The following is a 20,281-nucleotide window of genomic DNA, read 5'->3' as shown; positions in this document are numbered from 1 at the left end:
CAGAATCTCCCTCTTGGCTAACCAGAGGCCAGTCTGGCCTTTAAGTCAGGAGCCTCAACTTCTAGTGAGAACAGAAACTATAAAGTGAACTCACGTATCAAAAGTGAGGTTTGCGATGAGCCAGCCCCAGCCCTGGTATAAATGGGTGCAGTTCCGCTCAGTCCACCAGGGCTGGACTGGGCTGAGTGACTCTGGCGGTAAAGCTTTCGTTAGTCATTGCATTATGGCCGTTGGTGGAGGCTTCAATAGAGATCAGGGCCCTGTTAGCGAGCACAGAGACGGTCCCCACCCCGACGTGCTTACAGTCTAAACCGGCAAAGCGTGGGAGGGAAAGAGCGGTGAATGGATCTGAGCAAAGTCACACAGCAGCTCAGTAGCAAAGCAAGACATAGAAGCCAAGTCTCCTGAGTCATAGTCCAGGGCGCTACTGGTTGGCCAACATCGCCGTCAACCCTATCCATCAAAAACTGGACGTGGGAGTGCGGTTGCCAAGACAAGTAGGTTCCGACTAAAGAAATAATTTCAACAACACGTTCCCGTCTCTTCGCTGTGTTCCTTTGGGAGAGCAGCACAGGCACAGAGATGTCGCGTTGATCTGGTTGTGGTGAGGTTTTTTTTAATTCTCTTTGTGCTCTGGTCACAGGAGCAGCAGGGCCCATGCCCACCACTAAAATGTAGGCATTCGGCACCGAGGGACTTTTTACCCTGACAGAGGCATTGCGTGAGTTCAGGCCCTCACCGGATTTTGTGGATCACCGTGGAGCCTAAACTGGGACTTAGGCACCTAAAACAAGCTCTTAGCACCTAAGTCTAGTTATGGATCCCACCCTCAGAGCCCCGGGCATGGCTAACCGCTCTCAGCACTTCAAAAGTTCCTTCTTGGTCTCCCTCCCCAGAGCTGCCTAACAGCTGTGAGTGTGGCTGCTGGGCCCCCTGGGGGAGCCAGGAGAGGAAAGTCCCTCCCTCCAAGTGTGCTGCCGCCCCAAAGCCTGCTCCAGGAGGGAGGGAGGGTCTCCCACGCCAGCACCTTGACCCCTGGCCCATCCTTCTTCTCTGGGCCGGCACTGACTCCTCCCAGCTTCTCCCCCCAGTCACCCCAACCTAGCACCCGCTTGGCCACTGCTTGAATGGAGCCGGTGCTGACCATGCGCCAGAGTATATGGCTATTGACAAGTATGCAAATTAGCTTGACTTAATTTGCATGACGTCACACAGGGAGCTGCACAAAATTGGTAGCAGCAGGGTGCGGATGGAGGGAGGGCTGGGCACGCAGGGGGGCCACAGAGAGGGCTGGAGTGGGGGTAGACAGAAGGCTGGGGATAAGGTGGGGATCTGGGGGTGCAGTGGGGGACTGAGTGGCGGCAAGCAGGAGGCTGGGGGGGTGCAGTGGAGAGTCTGGGGGCTCAGTGGCAGTAGATGAGGGTCTGGGGGTGCAGTGGGGAGCTGGGGGGGGTGCAGTGGGGGACTGAGTGGGGGCAGACTGGAGGATGGGGATACAGTGGAGAGTCTGGGGAGGGGGCACAGTTGTGGGGGAGGGAGCAGCGCCCCCAGCTAAGCCAGGGAGGCCGGGCCCGGGCCTGTGTTTGGGGGGTCGGAGAAGCCGCGGCCCCTGCGGGAAGCTCCGGGCTCAGCTGCGCACCACGAGCCGGGCGCCCCACACTCTCCGGCGGGGCAGGGGCCGCGGCTCGATCCAGCCGGAGCCGCCCCCACCCGGGCAGCGATGGGTCCCACCCCGGGGAATGCGGGGGGGGGGGGGGGGGGGGGGGGGGGGGGGGGGGGGGGGGGGGGGGGGGGGGGGGAGTTAGCAAACAGCCGTTGCACAGGTGCACGCCTAGAGCCCCGCCCCGCCCCCGCAGGCCGGTTACGCGCCCCCCCCGCGCCGTTGCCCCCCCCGGGACGGGTGACACGCGACACGCTCCCGCCCTGCCCCCGCGGCCGGGCCAGCCCCGTACCTGCCCCTTCCCGGCCGTCAGCGGCGCGCGGCAGCCAGTCAGCGGCGTGTCCGTTGCCGCGGCAACGCGGCGGCCCTGAGCCCGGGCCCGGCCCCTCCCGGCGGAGCCGCTCCTCAGGGAGCCGGCAGCAGGAAGCGCCAGCCCGGCCCCGACGCAGGTAGGAGCCGAGGCCCAGCGTCCAGGGCGGGAGCCGGGGCAGGGAGCCCGCTCTGCCACAGGGCGGCTGGGGTCTGCGACTGCGCCCATCGCTGCAGCGTCTGGGCGCCGGGTCTCACCCCCTTCCTGGGCAAAGCCACCGGAAGTTGAGACCCCCCCCTCGGTCCACCGTGGGGTCGGTGCCTCTGAGCCCCCCCGTCTCTGAGCTCCCCCCCTCCGTGGGGTCGGTGCCTCTGAGCCCCCCATCTCTGGGAGCCCCCCCATGTCTCTGAGGTCCCCCCATGTCTCTGAGCCCCTGGTTCAGGCCCCCACTGAGCCCCAGGTCCAGAGCGCCCCCCCCTGCACCCCCCAACCTGCTCAGGCCCCTGTCTCTAGGGTGGGGGAGGGGGGGTGTCTTGGCTCTCAGGGGGTATCCCTGCTCTGAAACAGGGGTGGCCCGGCTGAGCCACTCTGGGTGCACCCAGCGCCCTCCGGTATGCAGCGTTTCCTACGCTAAACCCAGCCCGACGCCCCCGAGCAGACGCGCTGCGGCTGGCACCGGCCCGTGGCAGGCGGTAGCCGGGGTGCGGGACAGTTTGGGTCTGGAAAGAGCAACTACCTGGATCGTTTGTTTGACACCCTCCCTCCCCCAGGGGTTTTGGATGCCTAGCGCGAAGCACTCGCAAAAGCTTAATAGTAGGAAGACGTCGGGGTAGGGTCTGGCTGCCCCAGCGTGCAGGCTGTAATTGGGTGTGGGACGGGGGCTCCTGTGTAGGGTGGTGGCTGGCACACCGGTGCTTAGGCTTCTAGGGGGCCAGGTGAGTCAGGCTGGCATGGCCAGAGCCGCTCCCCACCCAAAAGTGCAGCATAGCCAGGCCCGACCCCAGGCATGCAGTAGTGGGGGGGAGTGCGTTCAGCTGCTCTATTAAAGCCCATGGCACCAGCGGGTGCGGTTCAGTGCCATGCTTTCAGTCACCACAGCACGCCTAGAATGTCTAGTCTGTCCGAACAGTGCCACCGCGGAGGGATGGCCTCAGGCCTCGTGGGAGCTGTGTGAGATGCGGCCTTTTATGATGAAGCTGGGCTCTGGGCCTTAGTTCCCGTGGGTTTGCACCTCCTGTGCTGTTTGGGGGGTTGAACAGGCTTGTCTATGGGAAGGAGGGGAAAGGTGAAGATGGTGTTTTAGCAGAGAGGATCCACTGCCTCACACTTACCTTTCTCAAGGCATGGCGCTCACTCACTCCTGTATGCATCTGGCTTTGTAAGGGCCGAGCCTGTGCCAAAAACCCATGAGTGTTGTGCACCCGCCAGCAGAATAGGTTTGGTCCCTCAGGTAACTGATGGCAGGCCTTTTCTCTCTGCTGCATTTCCTGGTCAGCAGATGGACACCTTTTGTCAGTCAGTGCTGAAGCTGTGCGATAGCTGAGAGATGCATTTAGTCATATGATGTAACAAGAGGGCAGAGATCCTCAGACAGCAGCCTAAGCCAGGTGCCACTCGCCCTGCCCTTTGTATTCTCCTGTCCATCTGACTTATGCTTCATTTGTTGGCAATAATATCATTTTTACAGCACAAGCACTTGAAGAAATTGAAGCGGGGAGAACGTTTCCCCAGAGGGACTGGATTGTTTCTTTCTTCTGCAAAGTTTCTATAAGCCTGTAGCAATTATCCAAAAACTGTTTAGCAAACTTTAAATAGCCTTCTTTTTTCTTAACTTCCCTTCCCTTTCCTTGGTCATGGGTGGGGATTTATTGACACTTGGTTCTTGAAAAGATTCACAGTCCCATATAGACTTCTTATTTCCATAAAATATGCTAGGCCGACATCACTTCTCTGGTAGGGGTGTTCCATCAGCCAGCACTCACAGGATTCAAACCAAATGAGGTCCAACTTGGGAACTGATTTGAAGCACACATGTTCAATGAGTCAGAAATACCCAGGTAACTGTAATGATGAACTAGACCTAGAGGCAAGAGTGGGCAGCAAGTTAGACAGGAGTTTGCAATGGGATAGATAATTCTGGACTGTAGAGAGGAAGGAAATCCCAGTGGCTAGGGCACTAGCCTAGAACCATGCTCTGTTAGGTACTTCTGGTGTGACCTTGGGCATGTCATTAATGCTCTCTGTGCCTCCATTCCCCATCTGTAAACTGAGGGTAAGAACACTTTCTGACCTCCTAGGATGTGTTAGGTTTAACCGGATTAAAGATTGTAGGCACTCATATGCTGTGATAATGGGGGCAAATAAATTCCTAAGAGAGACACTGTATTCACAGAGCAGGGAGGTAATAGTTCTCTGCCAGGTGCTCCCCTGACCTAGAATATTGCGTTCAGTTTTGGGCACTGAGTTACCAGAACAGTATTGACACTGGAGGGAGTTCAGAGAACAGCAACTGACCTGACCTGGAGGGTTTGATTTATAAGGAAATTTTAAAGGCTAGATTTCCCAGGGCTCAGCAGCCACAATCAGGCTTGAATTTCCATAACGGCTGATCCCACTTTTGCGTAGTTTGTTGTCAGATCTGTAAAAGTGCTCTGCCCCCAGCAGCTCCCACTGTGCTACTTATGGCTAGGTTTTCACAACGGCTCAGCACCCAGCATGCATCTGAGGTGCACGCCCTTGTAAAAAAATCTAGCCCTAAAAATGCTAGCTGCATGTTTTATAGCTTAAAGTGATGACTAAGGAAGGCTGTAACACTCTGCAAATATTTGTTAAGGCCAAGGAAAGAGGGAAACACTCTGTGTAGTAACCTGGAGTTTAGCTAGATGTAATGGGTTGAAATCAAGGAAAAGCCTATGCTGAATATTGGAATATAACCTCCAGTGTGTGTGCTGTATTTCGCTATGGAACAGTTTTCAGTTAAAAGGGTGAAGCGCCATTATTTGGGTCTTCAAAAACTGGATTGGATAAAGCACTAGAAAATGCCCTGGAGGGACCAATCCTGCATTGGCTGCTGTAGACAGACTGGATAGTCAGATAGGATTTTTTCAGCTCTAACTTTCTGATTCTATTAAATCACCAGCTTTTAAAACTCTTTTTAGGGTGGTTGCATTGTTTTTTGTCAGATGCTTTATTTCAAGGCCCCGACAGGCCCATGTGTCTCACTTGTTCCCTGTGCCCATGTTGGGATCACTTCAGTGGCTAAATTATTTGGAGCTGAGATGGTAATAATTTGTTGTGCTCCCTGTATGCAGTGTCCACGAGAATGCAGACCTTTACCATTTCATATACGGTATTTTGGAAGGCAACTGCCCTGCGAAGCAGAATGGGTTAACTGCTTCTGGGCGTCCATTTCCCAGCATGCATAACTTAATTGGGGATCTTGCTTCAGGTGTTTCCAATTTATCTGAGGATGATTGTCAGTAGGTGATTAACCTAGCCTGAGATCTCCAGCATAGAGGAGAGCATTGGGTAAGCAGCTTTTGTTTGGCAGATAACACTAAATCGCAGAGGGGCTGTTCTCGCTGCTGTTCAGGACTGAAGTGTGGTGTGGACTGATTCCCCAGGAGCCCATGTGAGTCTTATTCTGAACAGTTTAGTACTGACTCTGTAGACTTTAAGTTTGGGAGTGTGGGGTAGAGTGCGGCTGTGACCAACCCCAGGAGCAGCACTAGCTTGATACTGAGCTTTAGTTCTGTGAGACTTGTGACTGACCTCTGCATTTTCCAGTGGAAGTTTATTATTTATTTGGGGTGCGATACGTATGCCTGTTAGACTGTGGGTGGGAGGTAGCAGTGCCAGATACCTGTCTTGTTTTTTGTTATGTTATTGTCCCCACCTAGTTTCCCTCCTCACCTGGTGTCTTATGCTTCTCAGTGAGAGCTGCTTGAGTCGCTCAGCTTGCTGCTTGCTTCCACTGAATGACAGAAAGAATGGGGGAAATTGGGGAGAGGGGTTCCTGGCACGGGCTGCACAGCAGGTGGAGAGGCGTGAGGAGAGCTGATGCTGAAATCCTTAGTGCTGCAGTGACGAGGATCTGTCCCACACAGGGTGTTTCCATTGCTGGTTGGGTGGTTGGGGAAGGAGAGAGACTCTCTTGATGCCATTAAGCAGCCTTGTTTGTGAAGATTTTTTCCTTCTGTAGTACAATACAGTAGAAAAGGGCCCCTGTATTACTGGTTAGCTGGGACCCCGAGCAGAAGAAAACACATGTCTTTGAGCTCCCTTCATACTGTCAGATTAGTCTTCATCTGTATTTAGCTCTATTTCAGGGTAACTATTCTGGTGCCCTGGCCCTACAGCGTATTATGGTTCTCCAGGCACAAAGAGCAGCCATGTACTTAAGTCAGAGTAACCTTTATTTTAGATTAAGAAAACAAGAGTAACTGCTACATCAGAGCAGATGATGAATGTGTTTCCTCTGTAACAGCCTGCCCTGAATACACAATAGCTGCTGCTCTCTGAAAACTAGGAATCCCTTAAATGTTGAGGGCTAGATTTCCAAGCTGAGAGGAGCCCTATGGCTCAGTCCCTTAATGTTCCCAAATGGACAGTGCCTGCTGCTCCCCTAGAGGCTCCTCTGCTTTCAAGGTTTCGATTCCTAATGTCCCCTCCAGAGCCTCTTCTGCCCTCAGGCTGCAAGTGCCACATGCACACAGCTGGCATTTGCAATGCAATCTAATAGAATAAACCAATTGTCATAATCCATTTATCAGGTATGATCCAATAAAGCCTGTAGCACTGGCTAGGAGTGAAGTGTGTGTGTGTGTGTTCTTAATAAATCTCCCGTTTCAACTGGCATCTTTAATCTGCCTCTGTCACTTACATAGAAATGTCAAAGTGGAATTAACGGTGCTGCCTGCTGCTGCTGTATCCTTCCAGGTTGAGAGACTGTGAAACCCCAAGACCCAGTGCTGGGAACTAGGACATAGTTAAGTTTTCTCCAAAAGGGTGTTTGTGTGACATGAAAAGAGAGACCACTAACATTGAGACATCAACACCTTGTCCTGTCCCTTTCAGTGGTGGGAAATACTTCCCTAACCTGTCTGTCTTTTCAGCCTTACCTGATTTATTTTTAATGGCATTTGAGAGAGATGTCAACAGCAAGGTTTTAAACAAACTTAGCTGCAACCTTAACTATGCTGGCAGAGCAGAAATTCCATTGCATGGAAGCACAAACCCCTCACGTGAGTCAACCGCAGGGGTGAATGGGGACCTTCATGTTTATCTCTTAAATTAATACACTTTGCAGGTGGTTTGCACAGTAAATAGGATTCCTGATCTCAAAAAATAGATGGAGTAAAGCGGCTGTTACAGACAGAAGCAAGCATGTAGACTTCTCATGCTTATTCACTCATCTGTTAGCCTTTAGCAAGGAGTCTTGGATCTGCAATATTGGATTCTAATTAAAATGACCTTGTGCAGTTTCCATTATCTTATCTCTAACAGACAGAGATTGATAGCTGCCAGTCCGAGGCCTGGCGGTGAGGGCTGAGTCAATAAAAAGTATCCTAAAGTGCACAGAAACATTAACAACAGCTGGGGGAAGGCTGAATTCATGGTGTTCTGGCTCCCAACCCACTGCTGCCTCCCCCCAGGTGGCAGGATACATGGTGGAGTAAGCTTCCAACAGAGCCATGTCAGTGGGATAAGGTCCATATGGATATTCCTTCCCCCCCCCAATTTCTGTGCAAAAAAAGGTGAAATTTTAAAATTGGGTTGCGGGGGGGAAGCACTGCTGTTTCAGGAACCACTTGACCAAATGACCCCCAGTTTGCACCACTGGCATACCAATTTCCAAGCTGATCTGATTTATGCACCTGTGGATTTTGGAGAGGTTCTAAACAGCAGTGGTGTTGCAACTCTAATTATGATCTGGCACTTGGCATCTCCTAACAGAAGCCAATTTGAAGCCCTAATGCTGTTTTAGGGAATGAATAATGTAGAGTGCAGTAGGCCGTACTACAGTACCTGCCAGGTGGGCAATTTGTTCTGTCTGCTCCTGTGCATGGGCAAAAGTCAAAACTGCTTTCCAGTGCATGGATAAAGGTTACCATATTCTTCTGGAAGGGAGGGCATTGCCTGACCAGGTCACCTGGCTCTGCCACCGTGCTTCACTCGCTGTGTGCACCGTCTCTGCTGAGCCAGCCCTGGGTGCCTCTTGAGCAGGCAGAGCTTCTTTATTGCCTGCAATTTAACTTTGTTGGGTATTTCTTTCTTTAATGTCTTCTGAAGGTCTCTCCAAATTTCAACAGCATAAACAATACAGTAGCAATCTTTCTGCAACTTATCCAAGGCTATGGAAGTATGCTGAATGTACTGAAACCTATCTTCAACGTTTCTCCTTAGTCCAATGTTGATTACTTTGACTGGTAGTTCCATCAATTTTTTCATGATTGTCTTCACAAATTATCAGAATAGGCCAGTTCTTAATAAATTGCTCAAAACTGTCAACCACTGAATTCCATCATACATCTAGGGGGAGAATTAGTTTGGATTCTCCTGTACTCGTCTTTGAAGCAAAGTGGCTATTATGGAAGTATTTTACAATTTCAGCAACATTTTCCTTTATTCCTGGAGTTGTACTTAAGTCTTTGACTAAAAGAGACATCAGATGATCACTGCACCCATATGTTATCAGTTTCAGGTTCCTTTCGTTATCACCTTTGCTGTGTTGGTAGCATTGTGACAAAGCTACATACTTGACACCTGAATTCTTGTTCAGTGTGTTATAGCTGTTACTACTTTTAGGTATTCTGCTCTTTGGGCATTTCCTGATGTATCATTTCTGTAAAACAGACAATCCTGTCTTGTGTAATCACACAAGCGCATATTAATTAGTGGATCACTGTGTACACTGCTGCACCCATCAAGACTCAGATTAATGAATTTCCCATCAATATTTTTTACACACTGTTCCGTTTTCTTCTGTTATACTGTATCCAGAATCCTTCCAGCAATGTCTGCTCAGCCAGGTGGAGTGCAGGCTAGTCATGATGCTTGAACCATGTCAGTGGAATGGTTAGTCTGAACAAGACGAAAGGGAGACTTTCTTGCATAAGAGAATTGAGCAATCTTTTAATTTTTGAATTCTTCCTGGAATTTGCTGGTTCTGATTATGAACTCAGCCATGGATTTATTGAATGAAGGTTTTTGTTTTTGTTTTTTAAATGCAGGTAATTTACTGTCTGACATGTTTATTTGCAGCTTTGCTGGTGGGACCAGCAGATGACTGAAGTGTACACTTTATAGTTTGTTGTATGTTCATAACCCCTAATGTCTAAGGTGAACACTGAAACAACATGGCAAAAAAGTCACTCATTCACTGAGTGTTATTCAGTGCAGTGCTTTAAAAGAGAGAGATTATAAATGAAATATTCCTCCTCTTGCAGCTGTTTGTACCACTGTTTAAATGATAAAATTTATTCTAAACCTAGTCTTATAGGGATAATTAATAAATGATAAGGATTTTAATAGATTTAGATAATCCTTATCTCTAGTAACATTCCAAATAGCTTTGGGGGGGGAGGAACTCATTTTTTAAAGTTTTTAAATTCATAAATGCCTAATAAAGCTTTACTTTTAAATGGAAAAACTTCATTTGGGGTGTATGATTATACTGAGCCGCAAAGTCACTTCAGAAGTCCAGCAGTAACAGTAAGAATGTAAGTGATAAATATTCCCACAACAACCTATCACACCGTTTATATTTTGAAATTCAAAAGTAAGTGTTCCACTCAAAACACAAATCTATGACAATAATCTAAGTTAGCGAGACCTGGGACCAACATGGCTACAACAACACTGCATACAAGAATCTAAGTTATCTTTTACTAGCATAATAAGACATGCCAGGCAGTCCATAAGAATGGTGGGAAAATAGGTTTACTAACCGGTTGATCCAGATTGTTCAGACTTGTCCACATCACCATCTTCAAAGTCATTGCCTTCTGAGGAGCATTTTTCATAACTTCTTCATTCTGACAACCAGGTCTTGGATCTTCTTGTTGCACGGTTTACATTTGGCCCATGTTCCTTTTTTCACCCAGAGGTACAAGAATTTTTTGAAAACCTTCCCGAAAAGGTTATTTACAACCTGCAGTCATGGCAGGTGTATTCTCTCCTCCGCCATTCCCAGTTGTTGAAACACTAGATGCTGGACTCTGGGAAGAAGGGGCAAAATACTTTAGTGTCCTGCTTTGACACCAGTAGTGCTACTTTTTAAGTTCATGCTTCTGCTCCTTCTCCCTTGTTACATAACTGCCCTGCCCTGCCCCGCCCCAGCCCTAATTCCAGAAAAACAAAGAATTTACAATCCCAGGACCCCCCCCCCCCCACCCCCAATGAGCTGGAGAGTTTCTATGGTGGGTGAAATTGTCATCATTTGAGAACTGAGCCAAGCAGAACTCAGGTAGGGAGAAGCTGTAAAACAGGAGCATGCGACCACCCAGGTGGACTCAGTGGATGAACTTGATGAGATGCATGATGGTGTCTCGTGGAGTCAGAGGCCACGTTCCAATGCTGTGGTGACTTAGCCAGTCACTAGCACACAGGAGCACAACATTTGACTCAAACTTTTTGATAGGGGCTCAGGGGTTCAGCATATTCATTTTTTATTGTTTTGGGAATTATAATAAATTTAGGCCTTAATATATATTGTATTTAAATTCAGATTTGATTTTAAACTCTTATTTTTAAAGAGAAATTTATTATTTAAATAACAGTACAAAATCCCAATTTAAATCCAATTTTTACAATTTTTTTCTCCTTCCTCCCCGCGCCCCCCCTCCCTCCAAAAAATTACTTTTTATCCACCCTGAATTGGTTTTATAGTTTTTATTTTAAAGTTTACTTTATCTGCTGTCTGGTTTTTGAGCATTTAGGATTCAGGTTTTCAAGCTTTTCTCTGCAATTATGTGCGCTACAACCTTACACACCTGACCCTAGGAGCTTGAGCTTTAAGAAAATCACCAAATTGCAAGACTTGTGATAAAATCTCAAGAGCTGGCAAACCTGTAAGACCCATTAATATAATGCTTTACAAACCTAGAGTTGTAGTAATGTCTTTCACTGCAGCAGTACATGAGAGCCCCGTCATGGACCAGGACCATGTTGTACTAGGTGCTGTACAAACAGAACAAAAATAAGTCATTTCCTGCCCCAAAGAGTTTATCATATAAATAAGAAGGATAGGGGGCATCAGTTGGAGAGCGAAGGTGTGAGGATTCCCAATGAGGAGAGTGCATGAAAAGGGAAGGCTGTGGAAAGAACACCTTGGTGGGTAAGGAAAGGGAAGTCTGTTCATCTTATTAATTCTTAGTTGTGACTGTGGCCACAGCCTGTGCTAAGATGTCCAGCAAAACCTGTTGCACCAGGTGTGCCTTTGAGAGATCATTATAACACCCCAGCTAACACTGTCGTGTGATTATCCCATGACTGTTTCCAGGCAAATCAAGAAGCTTTTGTTTATATCCTGGCAGGTCAGGGCTGGAGCAGTGCTGGCCAATGAGCAACACTGAAAGCCGCAGCTGAGCTCAGTAAGAACAGCTTGACTGGCTGGTTTGGCAGAACTTTTTCTGGCTCTCTCTCTCCTAGTTCTTTAAAAGGAAATCCACCCTGCCTGAGGCATGGATGGCCCTGCGGAATCCTAGCCTAGACGTCTCAGGGTTTGTCTACACTATAATAAAAGACCCATGGCACCGAGGCTTTGTCTACACTACAGCCTATTTCGGCTTAACGTACGTAGCTGGGAGTGTGAAAAAACCACCCTGAATGATATCAATTAAACCAACACAGCACTGTGCACACGAGTGCTTCTATTGGCATAGAGTGACTTCAGGAGATGCGCTGCAGGGGCAAGCTCTGTACGTATGGACATGGCCTGAGTCTCAGCCTGGGACTGTTGATTTAGGCTTGAAAAGGGTGTGGGGTTGCTGGGCTAAAAATAACAGTGGAGATGTTCCAGCTCAGGCTCGTCTGCTATTTTTAGCCCATCAGCCCAAGCCAGTTGAGTCAATTGACCTGAGCTCTGAGACTTGGTGCTGTGGGTTTGTCTTTGCAGTGTAGACAGACCTTCAGTTTAAAGCACAATCCCAGCTTGCCTCCCTCTGCATGTCTCTCCTTCCACTAGATCCATATTGAATAAAGCAATTAAATCCAGCAACGAAGTGCCACTGTCCACATGCCAACAACGCAGTGTTACGGCTGCATTTTTCTAGGCACAGCACAGTAATAGCTAGGCTGCTTTTACAGGTATTAGTGAGTGTGAGGAATGGAGCCGGGTGCTGGCCAGCTTTATAGGCACTGTTAGAGCTGGGAGGGTGTCTGGATTACGATTCAGAGGTCCTGTCTGAAGCTCAGTAGCAAACTACTCTGGGCAGACTTGGTTCTGAGTCCGGATGGGCTGAAAACTAGGGATGGGTCTTGATAGCAGGTGTCTGATCCCCACTTGAAATCAGATTGGGCTCCACATGGAGGTCTGAGCTCCGGCGAATCTCCGTAGAAGGTGGCTAGGTGAGCAGAGCTCACAGCACTGGTGAAGAGGAGTGAGCAGTGTGTCTGCTTCCAGTGCTCCCGACGCGTTGTGCTCCCGCCACGCTGATCACTTTTCTCCTTGCTCTTGCAGTCTGAGATTTTGTCCCAGGAGCGTCATTGGCCTTGCCTGGCATGGATGACAGTCTCACCAGGCCGTCGAGCCCAACAGGGCTCTCCTGTTACGTAGCAGTCTCGCAGCTCTTGGGTTTGACTGTGATCGCCATGACCGGAGCCTGGATGGGCCAGTACCGGGGCGGCATTGCTTGGGAAAGCTCACTGCAGTTCAACGTCCACCCGCTCTGCATGGTCATTGGCATGGTCTTCCTCCAAGCGGATGGTAAGCCTGGATCCTGACATTGAATTACTGACGGGCTCAGAGGTGGAGGCAGAGCCAGAGCATTCAAAACACTCCTGACTTCTCAGCAGGCTGATTGGCCTGGCTTCAGAGCTCTGCTGGAAATGACCCCTTCACTGCTGCAGTCACATAGGTACCTCTGGCTGCTTTGGTTGGATAGTCTAGGTGTGCTTGGTACAGCCTTGAAAATGGAGTTACTCCCGATTTACACGTGAGCAACTGGGCTTGGAATCTGACCCCACACCTGCAGTTGAAGGGCCTGTTATGCCATCCATTGCATAGCTGTGGTTCAGCAGTGTAAGGCTGTGACACGGCCCAGACAGCGGGGTAGCCACCCTGACCCAGGACAAAGTTGTCCCCCGGCGTTAATAGGGACTGCAGCTGGGGGTGATAGGTGCACTGATCCTGTCTGCACTGGGCTACTTCAGTGTGAGATAGGCACCTGTTCTGCCTGGGTGCTGGAGTAGGATGCTACCGGATACCCCAGCCAGTCTGCAGGGAAAGCCTATGGAACAGCAGCCTCACACGAGCGTCGAGATTCCTGCTCTTAACAGAGTGGAGCTGATGTGGCCCAGACCCACAGCAGGCAGGCGAAGCACTTAGCAGGGCTAAATGTCTTGGGCCTGGAGGTCGGCGTTGGGCCCTGCCCCGTTTCACACTAATGTAATTGTGCAGAGCCGGGGGCAGTAATTGTCTCCCAGATGGCCACTTGGGTGGAGAGCCGGGTGCAGCTGTGATGGGGAAAGTGCATCCGCCTGTGCCCCCCAGACAATCCCTGTGGCTTAAAGAAGAGATTAATTGTAGCAAATTACATTTGGAAAAGGCAGTAGGGAGAGTAAGCAAGTGATTAACTCTCCCGTCAGCATGAGTCACCCTCTACCTCCTTCCAGCGACTCTGACGCATTCATTTGTTAGCACCAATTCTCCCCTTCCTCGGTTCCCCAGGAGCCTGCCTCTCTCGGGCTTCATTTGAGGCTCTTAGCCCACCTGGCCTGGGGAAGGTTTCCTTTGCTCTGGGCTGCAGAGCAGAGGAGCCGGCTCCCCCCCCCCCGCCTGTCTCATGCACATTTCTCTCTACCAGCTCTCCTGGTTTATCGGGTCTTCAGGAATGAGACCAAGCGCTCCGCCAAAATCCTCCATGGGCTCCTGCATGCCTTCGCACTGGTCATCGCCCTTGTGGGTGAGTCTCGGATTCTGCTGTGGCAAGGTGACAGGGAAGGACCCTTGTGGCAAACCCCTGCCCATAAGGCCGCTATGTTGGGGCTAGCGGCTTCCAAGAGCAGCGGGTCAGCAGCATCCTGCACAGGGAGACTTTTAAATCCATCCTCTTGTGTTGCAACCAAAAGATCATCCCAGAAAGGGTCCATGCACAGAGGCCTTGCTCCCAAGGCCCAGAGCCTGTGGTTTGAGGCTCTTCCTCACGCCCCATCTGGGAAGGGGTTGGGTGGATCATGTGCACCGTACACCTCACTGTGCTGATAACAAATTAGGCCCAGGCTGACTTTGACTGCCCCAGCGATGAGGGCAGGTACCTTGCAAATTGCCTGGCTATTTACAGACTGGATCCCTGAGTGAGGCGTGTAGGTACATGGGCTCATGAATGAGAGCTCAGCTTTTACTGGCCGCCTCCCCCCATCTCCGCAGGTGTGATAGCCGTGTTCGATTACCACAGGAAGAAGGGCTTTGCAGACATGTACAGCCTGCACAGCTGGTGCGGAATAACAGCTTTCAGCCTCTACTTCATACAGGTGAGGAGGAGGAGGGTGCCCTTCAGGAGATACATGAGCTAAGTCCTGCGTTACCGTCAGACACATTCATGCCTGAGCGGCAGAGTTCTCCAGTGATTAGAGCAGGAGCTGGGTGCAGGATTCCTGGGTTCTATCCCCAACTCTGCCGCCCACTTGGTCTGACATTGGGCAAGTTGTTCCCTGGTGGATTTGTTTTGAATCTCCAGTCTCTGCTCCTTGGCTGCAGGCAGGAGCTTGTGGCAGTGCCAGCATCTGAGCAGGGCTTGGCTGGATTAGCTCCCAGTCCTTGTTTGGCTGGGACAGGAGCTAATTTGCTCTGATTTCTGAGGTCTGTTGTAACAATACCAAGTCCCAGTTGGAAGTCTGGGCTCTCCAGGGAAAGGTGCCCTAAGCCCCTCTGCACTTTCTTCTTCCCCTCCAGTGGCTCATGGGCTTCAGCTTCTTCATGTTTCCTGGAGCGTCCTTCTCCCTCCGCAGCAAGTACAAACCACAGCACATCTTCTTTGGCATCTTCCTCCTCATTCTCTCAATTGCCACATGCCTGCTGGGAATCATGGAGCTGCTCCTCTTCAATCTAAAGTAAGTGACTGAAGCAGCTGGGCCATATCCATCTCCTGTCCGCTGCCCTTTGGAGTTCACAGGCTCCCCCGTGAGTTTGGAAAAAAGGACACATGTGCCTCGTGCTGGTACCTCCCAGGGAAATTGATTGATTGGTCGTCTGGACCCAGATTTCAGTCCTATCACTCAATCTCCCGCAGTGTTAGGGCCCTCAAACCCCAAAGACAGGGGATGCTCAGCCCCACGCTACTTCAGGCCCTGAGGGGACAAGTCTGACTTTCTCAAAGGCAACTGCCTCTGTGGCAAAAAATATATGGAGGAATCCCTGACCAGTGCCAGCAAAGCCCGCCCTGGTGACTTGCGGGTGCCAGCCCTCTGGGGAGGCAGCAGGGCAACCTGAGGGCCACTAAAGACTGGGGCTGTTGGAAATCTTTCACATGAAAAATTTTCTGCCAGAAAATATGGGTTGCAATGTTCTTCAGGACTCTTTCCACCTGGGAGAACTGAAGTGGGTGTTGGTTCGCCCTGGGTAAAGGTTTAGTTTTCCCATTTGAAATGTCTCAATCTTTGTCAGTTTTATGTTTTTTCCTGTTCGGGACTCTCAACCCGGCTGTGAACGAAAGGATTTCAGTGTTGGAATTTCCCACAGAAGGAAGACTCTGTTTTTTGTCGTGCTCTCCCAAAGACCTGAGCATGAATTCCCTGGCCCTCTGCTCAGAGCTGGCAGCACTAGCCAATGGCAAAAACCTCTTTGGCTGCTTCCTTGATGGATCCCTCGAGCCTGTGTAGTCAGGGCAGTGTCTGCTCTCAACTGCCACCAGGCCCCCATGGCTGGGAGATGCAGTAGCATTTCAAGCCCTTCTCGCTGCAGGTGGGGCTCACAGGCCTCCCGGGAGCGGTTCTTACACGGCTGTAGGGAAGTTCTGCAGCTCACTCACCCACACTGCTATTGGGATGGGGAGCCCGACCCTTCCAGTGTTAGAACAGGCAGTTGCCTGAGGCAGCCGAGTAGCACATTTCTTGGGGATGGAAGACAGCAAATGCTACAATCGTACCATTAGTGGTTTAAAGGGGGTTTTCCTGCCTCCAGCCAGGGCCACAAGAAATGCTTCTAATTGCCGTGCTGCTGGCATACGGTAAATCCAGCTCAGGATGTTTGGGTGTTACCCACTGGGCAGTGGGTGGGAGGAGCCTGGTACTGTGGGCATCGCAAGGTCCGGGCTGAGCCCCTGGAAAGGCACTTGTGCTGGGTGTTCTCTGGCGGAGGGAGCCCTTCTCCTCAACGCAGCCCCTTTCTGCTCCTGCAGGGCCACCTACAGTTCGTTCGTGCCTGAAGGGATCCTGGCCAATGTCCTGGGCCTGCTGCTGATTGGCTTCGGGCTGGTGATGGGGTACATCCTGACGCGTGATGAATGGAAGCGGCCGCCCCTGGCTGAGGAGCTGGCCCTGTCCATGGATTTTCAAACCCTCACTAAGGGAGAGAGCCCCAGCAACAGCCCGTGATGGCTTCCTGCGCAGGGGCGGGGGCGCTCCCCCCAAAGGCAGGGTGGACTTTGTGGTTGTTGTACTAACCCCTCTGTGTCTCTGTTCCTGGCTATTGGTGTTGCTGTTACCGCTCTGCATACAGCTGGAGTGAGGGGGGGGTGCTAACGTGTGCCATCCGCTCTAGCCACCAGCTCTCCCAGCCCCATCCTAGTAACAGGTGGCATGTTGCTTTGGGACAGTGGGTTGAACCATGTTCTCCCACGGAGCTGGGATGCCAGCCATGGCCACTCCCCGGCCTCCCAAATCCCGGGGGACAGGCGTCATTCAGAGCTGCTCTTCGTATGCGCCATTCCTTCATTGCAAGTCCTGGTGGACCTGCTCAAGGGTGGTTTTTGGTTCCTTCTCCCAACCACTGGGGACTGGATGGCTTGCCCCTCATGCACCAGGACTGCAGCATTTCCATTGCCCAACCTGCCTGGCCAAGTGAGTGACTTGAGGCCTATTACCAAATCAAGTTTGGGTGAAGGTTGGGGCCTGTTTCATCCAGCCTGACTCACTCCTTCCAGCTGTTTACACTGACTTCTTAGCTCTCCTTGAGTTCACTCTGAATGCAGAGTGAGGTGCTTAATGCCACTCTCCATGGTAGCCAAAGCCAGTTTGCTAGGACCCTTGTTTTAAACCCTCCCTGCACTTGCATATAGTGAGCCAATTTCCCCGTGCTGAATGCCAAAGCTTATGATTCTGGGGCCATGGTATTTTTTAATGCTCATGTGGTATTTGTCTAGCCATAAAGGTGAGGTCATGCAGAGATGTCCCTGAGCGTGTTGCTGTCTGCCAAGGGTAAGAGAACACCCACCTGCCCTTACACTCAGCCGAAACATACCAGCTTTTAGAAACTCTCATCCCAGGCTCTTTTTCCTGAGGGGGCCGCTCCCACGGCTGTCATTGGCAGGTCCATTCTGCTGAGAGAAGTAGCTGCTCCAGCCAACCGATGTTGAGCACTGCAGAAATGGAGGGGGGCAGTGAATTCTTTTAAATTGTTAAAGGGCCGCTCCCTTCTGCACGAATGACCCATGGGCCGGCTTTTCTCTACTTCTAAAATGCAAAACTTTCCCATCCACCTAGATGCAGCCATTGGTGTTGAAAGGCTTTGCAGCTGCCTCGTGATGTGTCAGCCACAGCCTTGCCCTCCGTACAGGTACTGTACATTGATCACCTGGTAAATGTTCCTTCCCTGCACTGAGTCCGTGCCTAGCCCCATAGGAGGGCACGTATGGAAGCAGGAGCTGGTAGGCTATGTTGCCACTGGCTGAATGGTCCTGCAGTTTAGGTTGCAGCCTGAAGTATCAGTCTAAAAATAGCCACAGGCGCCTGTTTCCAGTGGGCTGTTTCAGACCCTTCTAGCGCTGCCAGGTTCTTTCCTCGGGGGTGTGCTCTGCACACCCCCCCCTCCCCCCAAACCATGCTTAAGTTACTAGAGCACTCCCAATGTCCCAGGTGGGCCCCTAGGGTGTAGGCTGCTGTCTGGGGATAACAGCTGTAGCCTTGCCAATCAGTGTGGTAGAAACACTGTCTCTTCACTAACAATCCCTGCAATAGAAGGTAACGGGTGCGGGAGGAGATTTGCTGGCAATGTGAGTTGTTAATTATAGATGCCCTTGCTTCTCTTTGTAAACATTTCCCCACACTCTGCCTGCTGTCTAACCTTCAGCCTCATTCCCCTAAAGTGACCTGATCACAATAAACCCTTGAACTGAGTGTAGGGTGACCAGATAGCAAGTGTGAAAAATTGGGACAGGCTCGGGGATAATGGGTAATAGGCAGCTATAGAAGACAAAGGCCTGAATATTAAGAGATCTGGTCACCCTAGCTTAGTGTCTGCGTGCAAATACTAGCCCCACCACTGGCTGCTTTCAAATTGCCCTGGCTCAGCTCACTGCATGACAATGTCTGGGCCCCTGGAGTAAGCTGGCTGTTTACTCAGCACTTTCCGAAAATTGGGTCCCACTCAAGTTGGGCACCGAAAAATCACTAGTCCCTTGTGAAAATCTTAGCTCCCATTTTACTTCCACTGCTAGAGACTGAAAGACCAATTTGGAACGCATGTAGTGAGAGAAACCTGGCTGGAGCGTTTTCTACTAGCATAGCTAATGGCTGTATGGGTTTGGAAAGCCGTGTGCTAGTGCAGTCTGCCATTGTCCCTACAGCGGGAAGCCAATGGGAGCAAATCAGTGGTGTGTGCAGAATACCTTCCAAATTTGTGCTAAACTCTTAGGAACACTGATTGAAATCCTCTCTCCCCTCACTTCAGTGGAGCCAGGATTTCACCCACTGTTCAGGCCATATAATTCTGCTCTCTGATCTTGTGCCTCAGGTGAACCAATGCAAGTTCCTTTAGTCTTAAAAGCAAATGTCCAAATCTGTAAGGTTTTCTCAGCACCCTAACACACTGTCATAGCACTGTGTTTCCCTTCCCTGCAGTGCACTCACCTCTAGCTTCCAATAACCAAACAAATCTTGCATCGAACACAGGGTGCAAAGTCCAATGGAGAAATGCCTGCAAGCAATGCATCGTTGCAGCAAAAACCTCTCTTATTCCAAATAGCAACTGCCATGCCAAGTGCATATTCCTGCACTGACCCCTAAATATTGCAGCTAATGTTTACATGAGCAAATATGTTCTACAAGTCTTTGTTTTTAAACAAAATGATCTTTAAAGAAATGTCTAGAAGGAGCTGCAATCATCACTGGTGGGTGGCTCAAATGCTGAACTAAACAGTCTATGGTTGAACCGTGTTTACTTGTACTGTGCGCTGTTGTCTGCACCTGATTCAATAAATACTGGTAACGCACATCTGCCACTCCTTCTATTCTTCAGCGAGGTGGCCAGCTCAAAAGTAAGCACAACATCTCCTCTGGTCAGCCTGGAGCCAGAGCCAATCTATAGAGCAATCTGATTATTTCACACTTTCAATAAAGGCTGGCTCTAACATGGTTGAGAAGCTGGTAGCTAATCTGTAAATTACCCCCCTGTAGCGTGGTGGGGCTGGTCGGGAGAGGCTGACTTTAGTTGAAGGCAGTGAGATGGCTAAAAACCAGCTCGCTGCCTTTAATCATCTGCCCCATAGGACTTGTGCCCAGCATGAGCCAGACCTGAGCAGTACTTACCCATGTGAGCGTCTCAGTGGAGTTACTGCCCGTGTCTTGAAGGCTGCAGGAGTCAGTCTGGCTCATACGAGACTGGGCTACTAAAGATAAAACACCTCCCATTCCCAGCAGGGTAGAGGAGCTACTCACATGCTGTGGTGGTAGCAGCGGTGCGAGGCCAGCGTAGCAATGGCCTGTCACTGCTCTCTTTGGGAAGGTAGTTTGCTAAAGCGCCGTCACTCAGTGCTTCCCTACAAGCAGTGGCACTGATGTTTTACATACAGGGGGGGAGGGGGCAGCAGTTTGCAAACTGTTGCGCATCCCCCCGTATTGTGCAGGCTGTGCTCAGGTGCTCTGCGGAGTTGCTGGCAGTCGGCTATGCCAACAAAAAGCTGTTCTAACTACATGGATGTCCATCACAAGGAGTG

At 50.6% G+C, this 20,281-nt stretch overlaps 1 protein-coding gene and 1 long non-coding RNA gene across 4 annotated transcripts in view; one reads left to right on the top strand and one right to left on the bottom strand.

Moving 5' to 3' along the window:
* The window catches only part of LOC137148334 (uncharacterized), a 31,387-nt gene extending 29,355 nt beyond the window's left edge, over window positions 1–2,032 (bottom strand). Inside the window, exon 1 of the long non-coding RNA XR_010918503.1 lies at window positions 1,953–2,032. This is a non-coding gene — a long non-coding RNA (uncharacterized lncRNA). The remainder of the gene's footprint in view (window positions 1–1,952) is intronic.
* On the top strand, window positions 1,967–19,560 carry CYB561 (cytochrome b561). 3 transcript variants are annotated; one of them, XM_067541001.1, is made up of 6 exons: window positions 1,967–2,109; window positions 12,652–12,897; window positions 13,997–14,095; window positions 14,560–14,663; window positions 15,085–15,242; window positions 15,871–16,104. In XM_067541001.1, the coding sequence occupies exons 2-6, from the start codon at window positions 12,693–12,695 to the stop codon at window positions 15,986–15,988; spliced, it is 684 nt and encodes a 227-aa protein (XP_067397102.1). In that variant the 5' UTR covers window positions 1,967–2,109; window positions 12,652–12,692; the 3' UTR covers window positions 15,989–16,104. The 3 variants fall into 3 exon arrangements, with proteins under 3 accessions (XP_067397102.1, XP_067397100.1, XP_067397101.1); XM_067540999.1 differs by lacking the exon at window positions 15,871–16,104 and adding an exon at window positions 16,529–19,560 and having other exon boundaries at window positions 2,036–2,109; XM_067541000.1 differs by lacking the exons at window positions 1,967–2,109; window positions 15,871–16,104 and adding exons at window positions 5,505–5,601; window positions 16,529–19,560.
* The last annotated feature ends 721 nt before the right edge of the window (window positions 19,561–20,281 follow it).

Source organism: Emydura macquarii, unplaced genomic scaffold (genome assembly GCF_026122565.2).
Source record: "Emydura macquarii macquarii isolate MOO-44397 ecotype Brisbane River unplaced genomic scaffold, CSIRO-AGI_Emac_v2 contig_629, whole genome shotgun sequence".
In the NCBI taxonomy this organism is placed as follows: domain Eukaryota; kingdom Metazoa; phylum Chordata; order Testudines; family Chelidae; genus Emydura; species Emydura macquarii.
Note: the sequence above shows the minus strand (reverse complement) of the source record. Positions and strands in the feature narration are given on the sequence as shown.

Excerpts from the sequence above, each read along its gene's own strand:
- CYB561 (XM_067540999.1), top strand. The coding sequence starts at position 12,693 with ATGGATGACAGTCTCACCAGGCCGTCGAGCCCAACAGGGCTCTCCTGT. Across the intron at positions 14,096-14,559 it reads ACTGGTCATCGCCCTTGTGG|GTGTGATAGCCGTGTTCGAT; the intron begins GTGAGTCTCGGA and ends CCATCTCCGCAG. Across the intron at positions 15,243-16,528 it reads CTGCTCCTCTTCAATCTAAA|GGCCACCTACAGTTCGTTCG; the intron begins GTAAGTGACTGA and ends CTGCTCCTGCAG.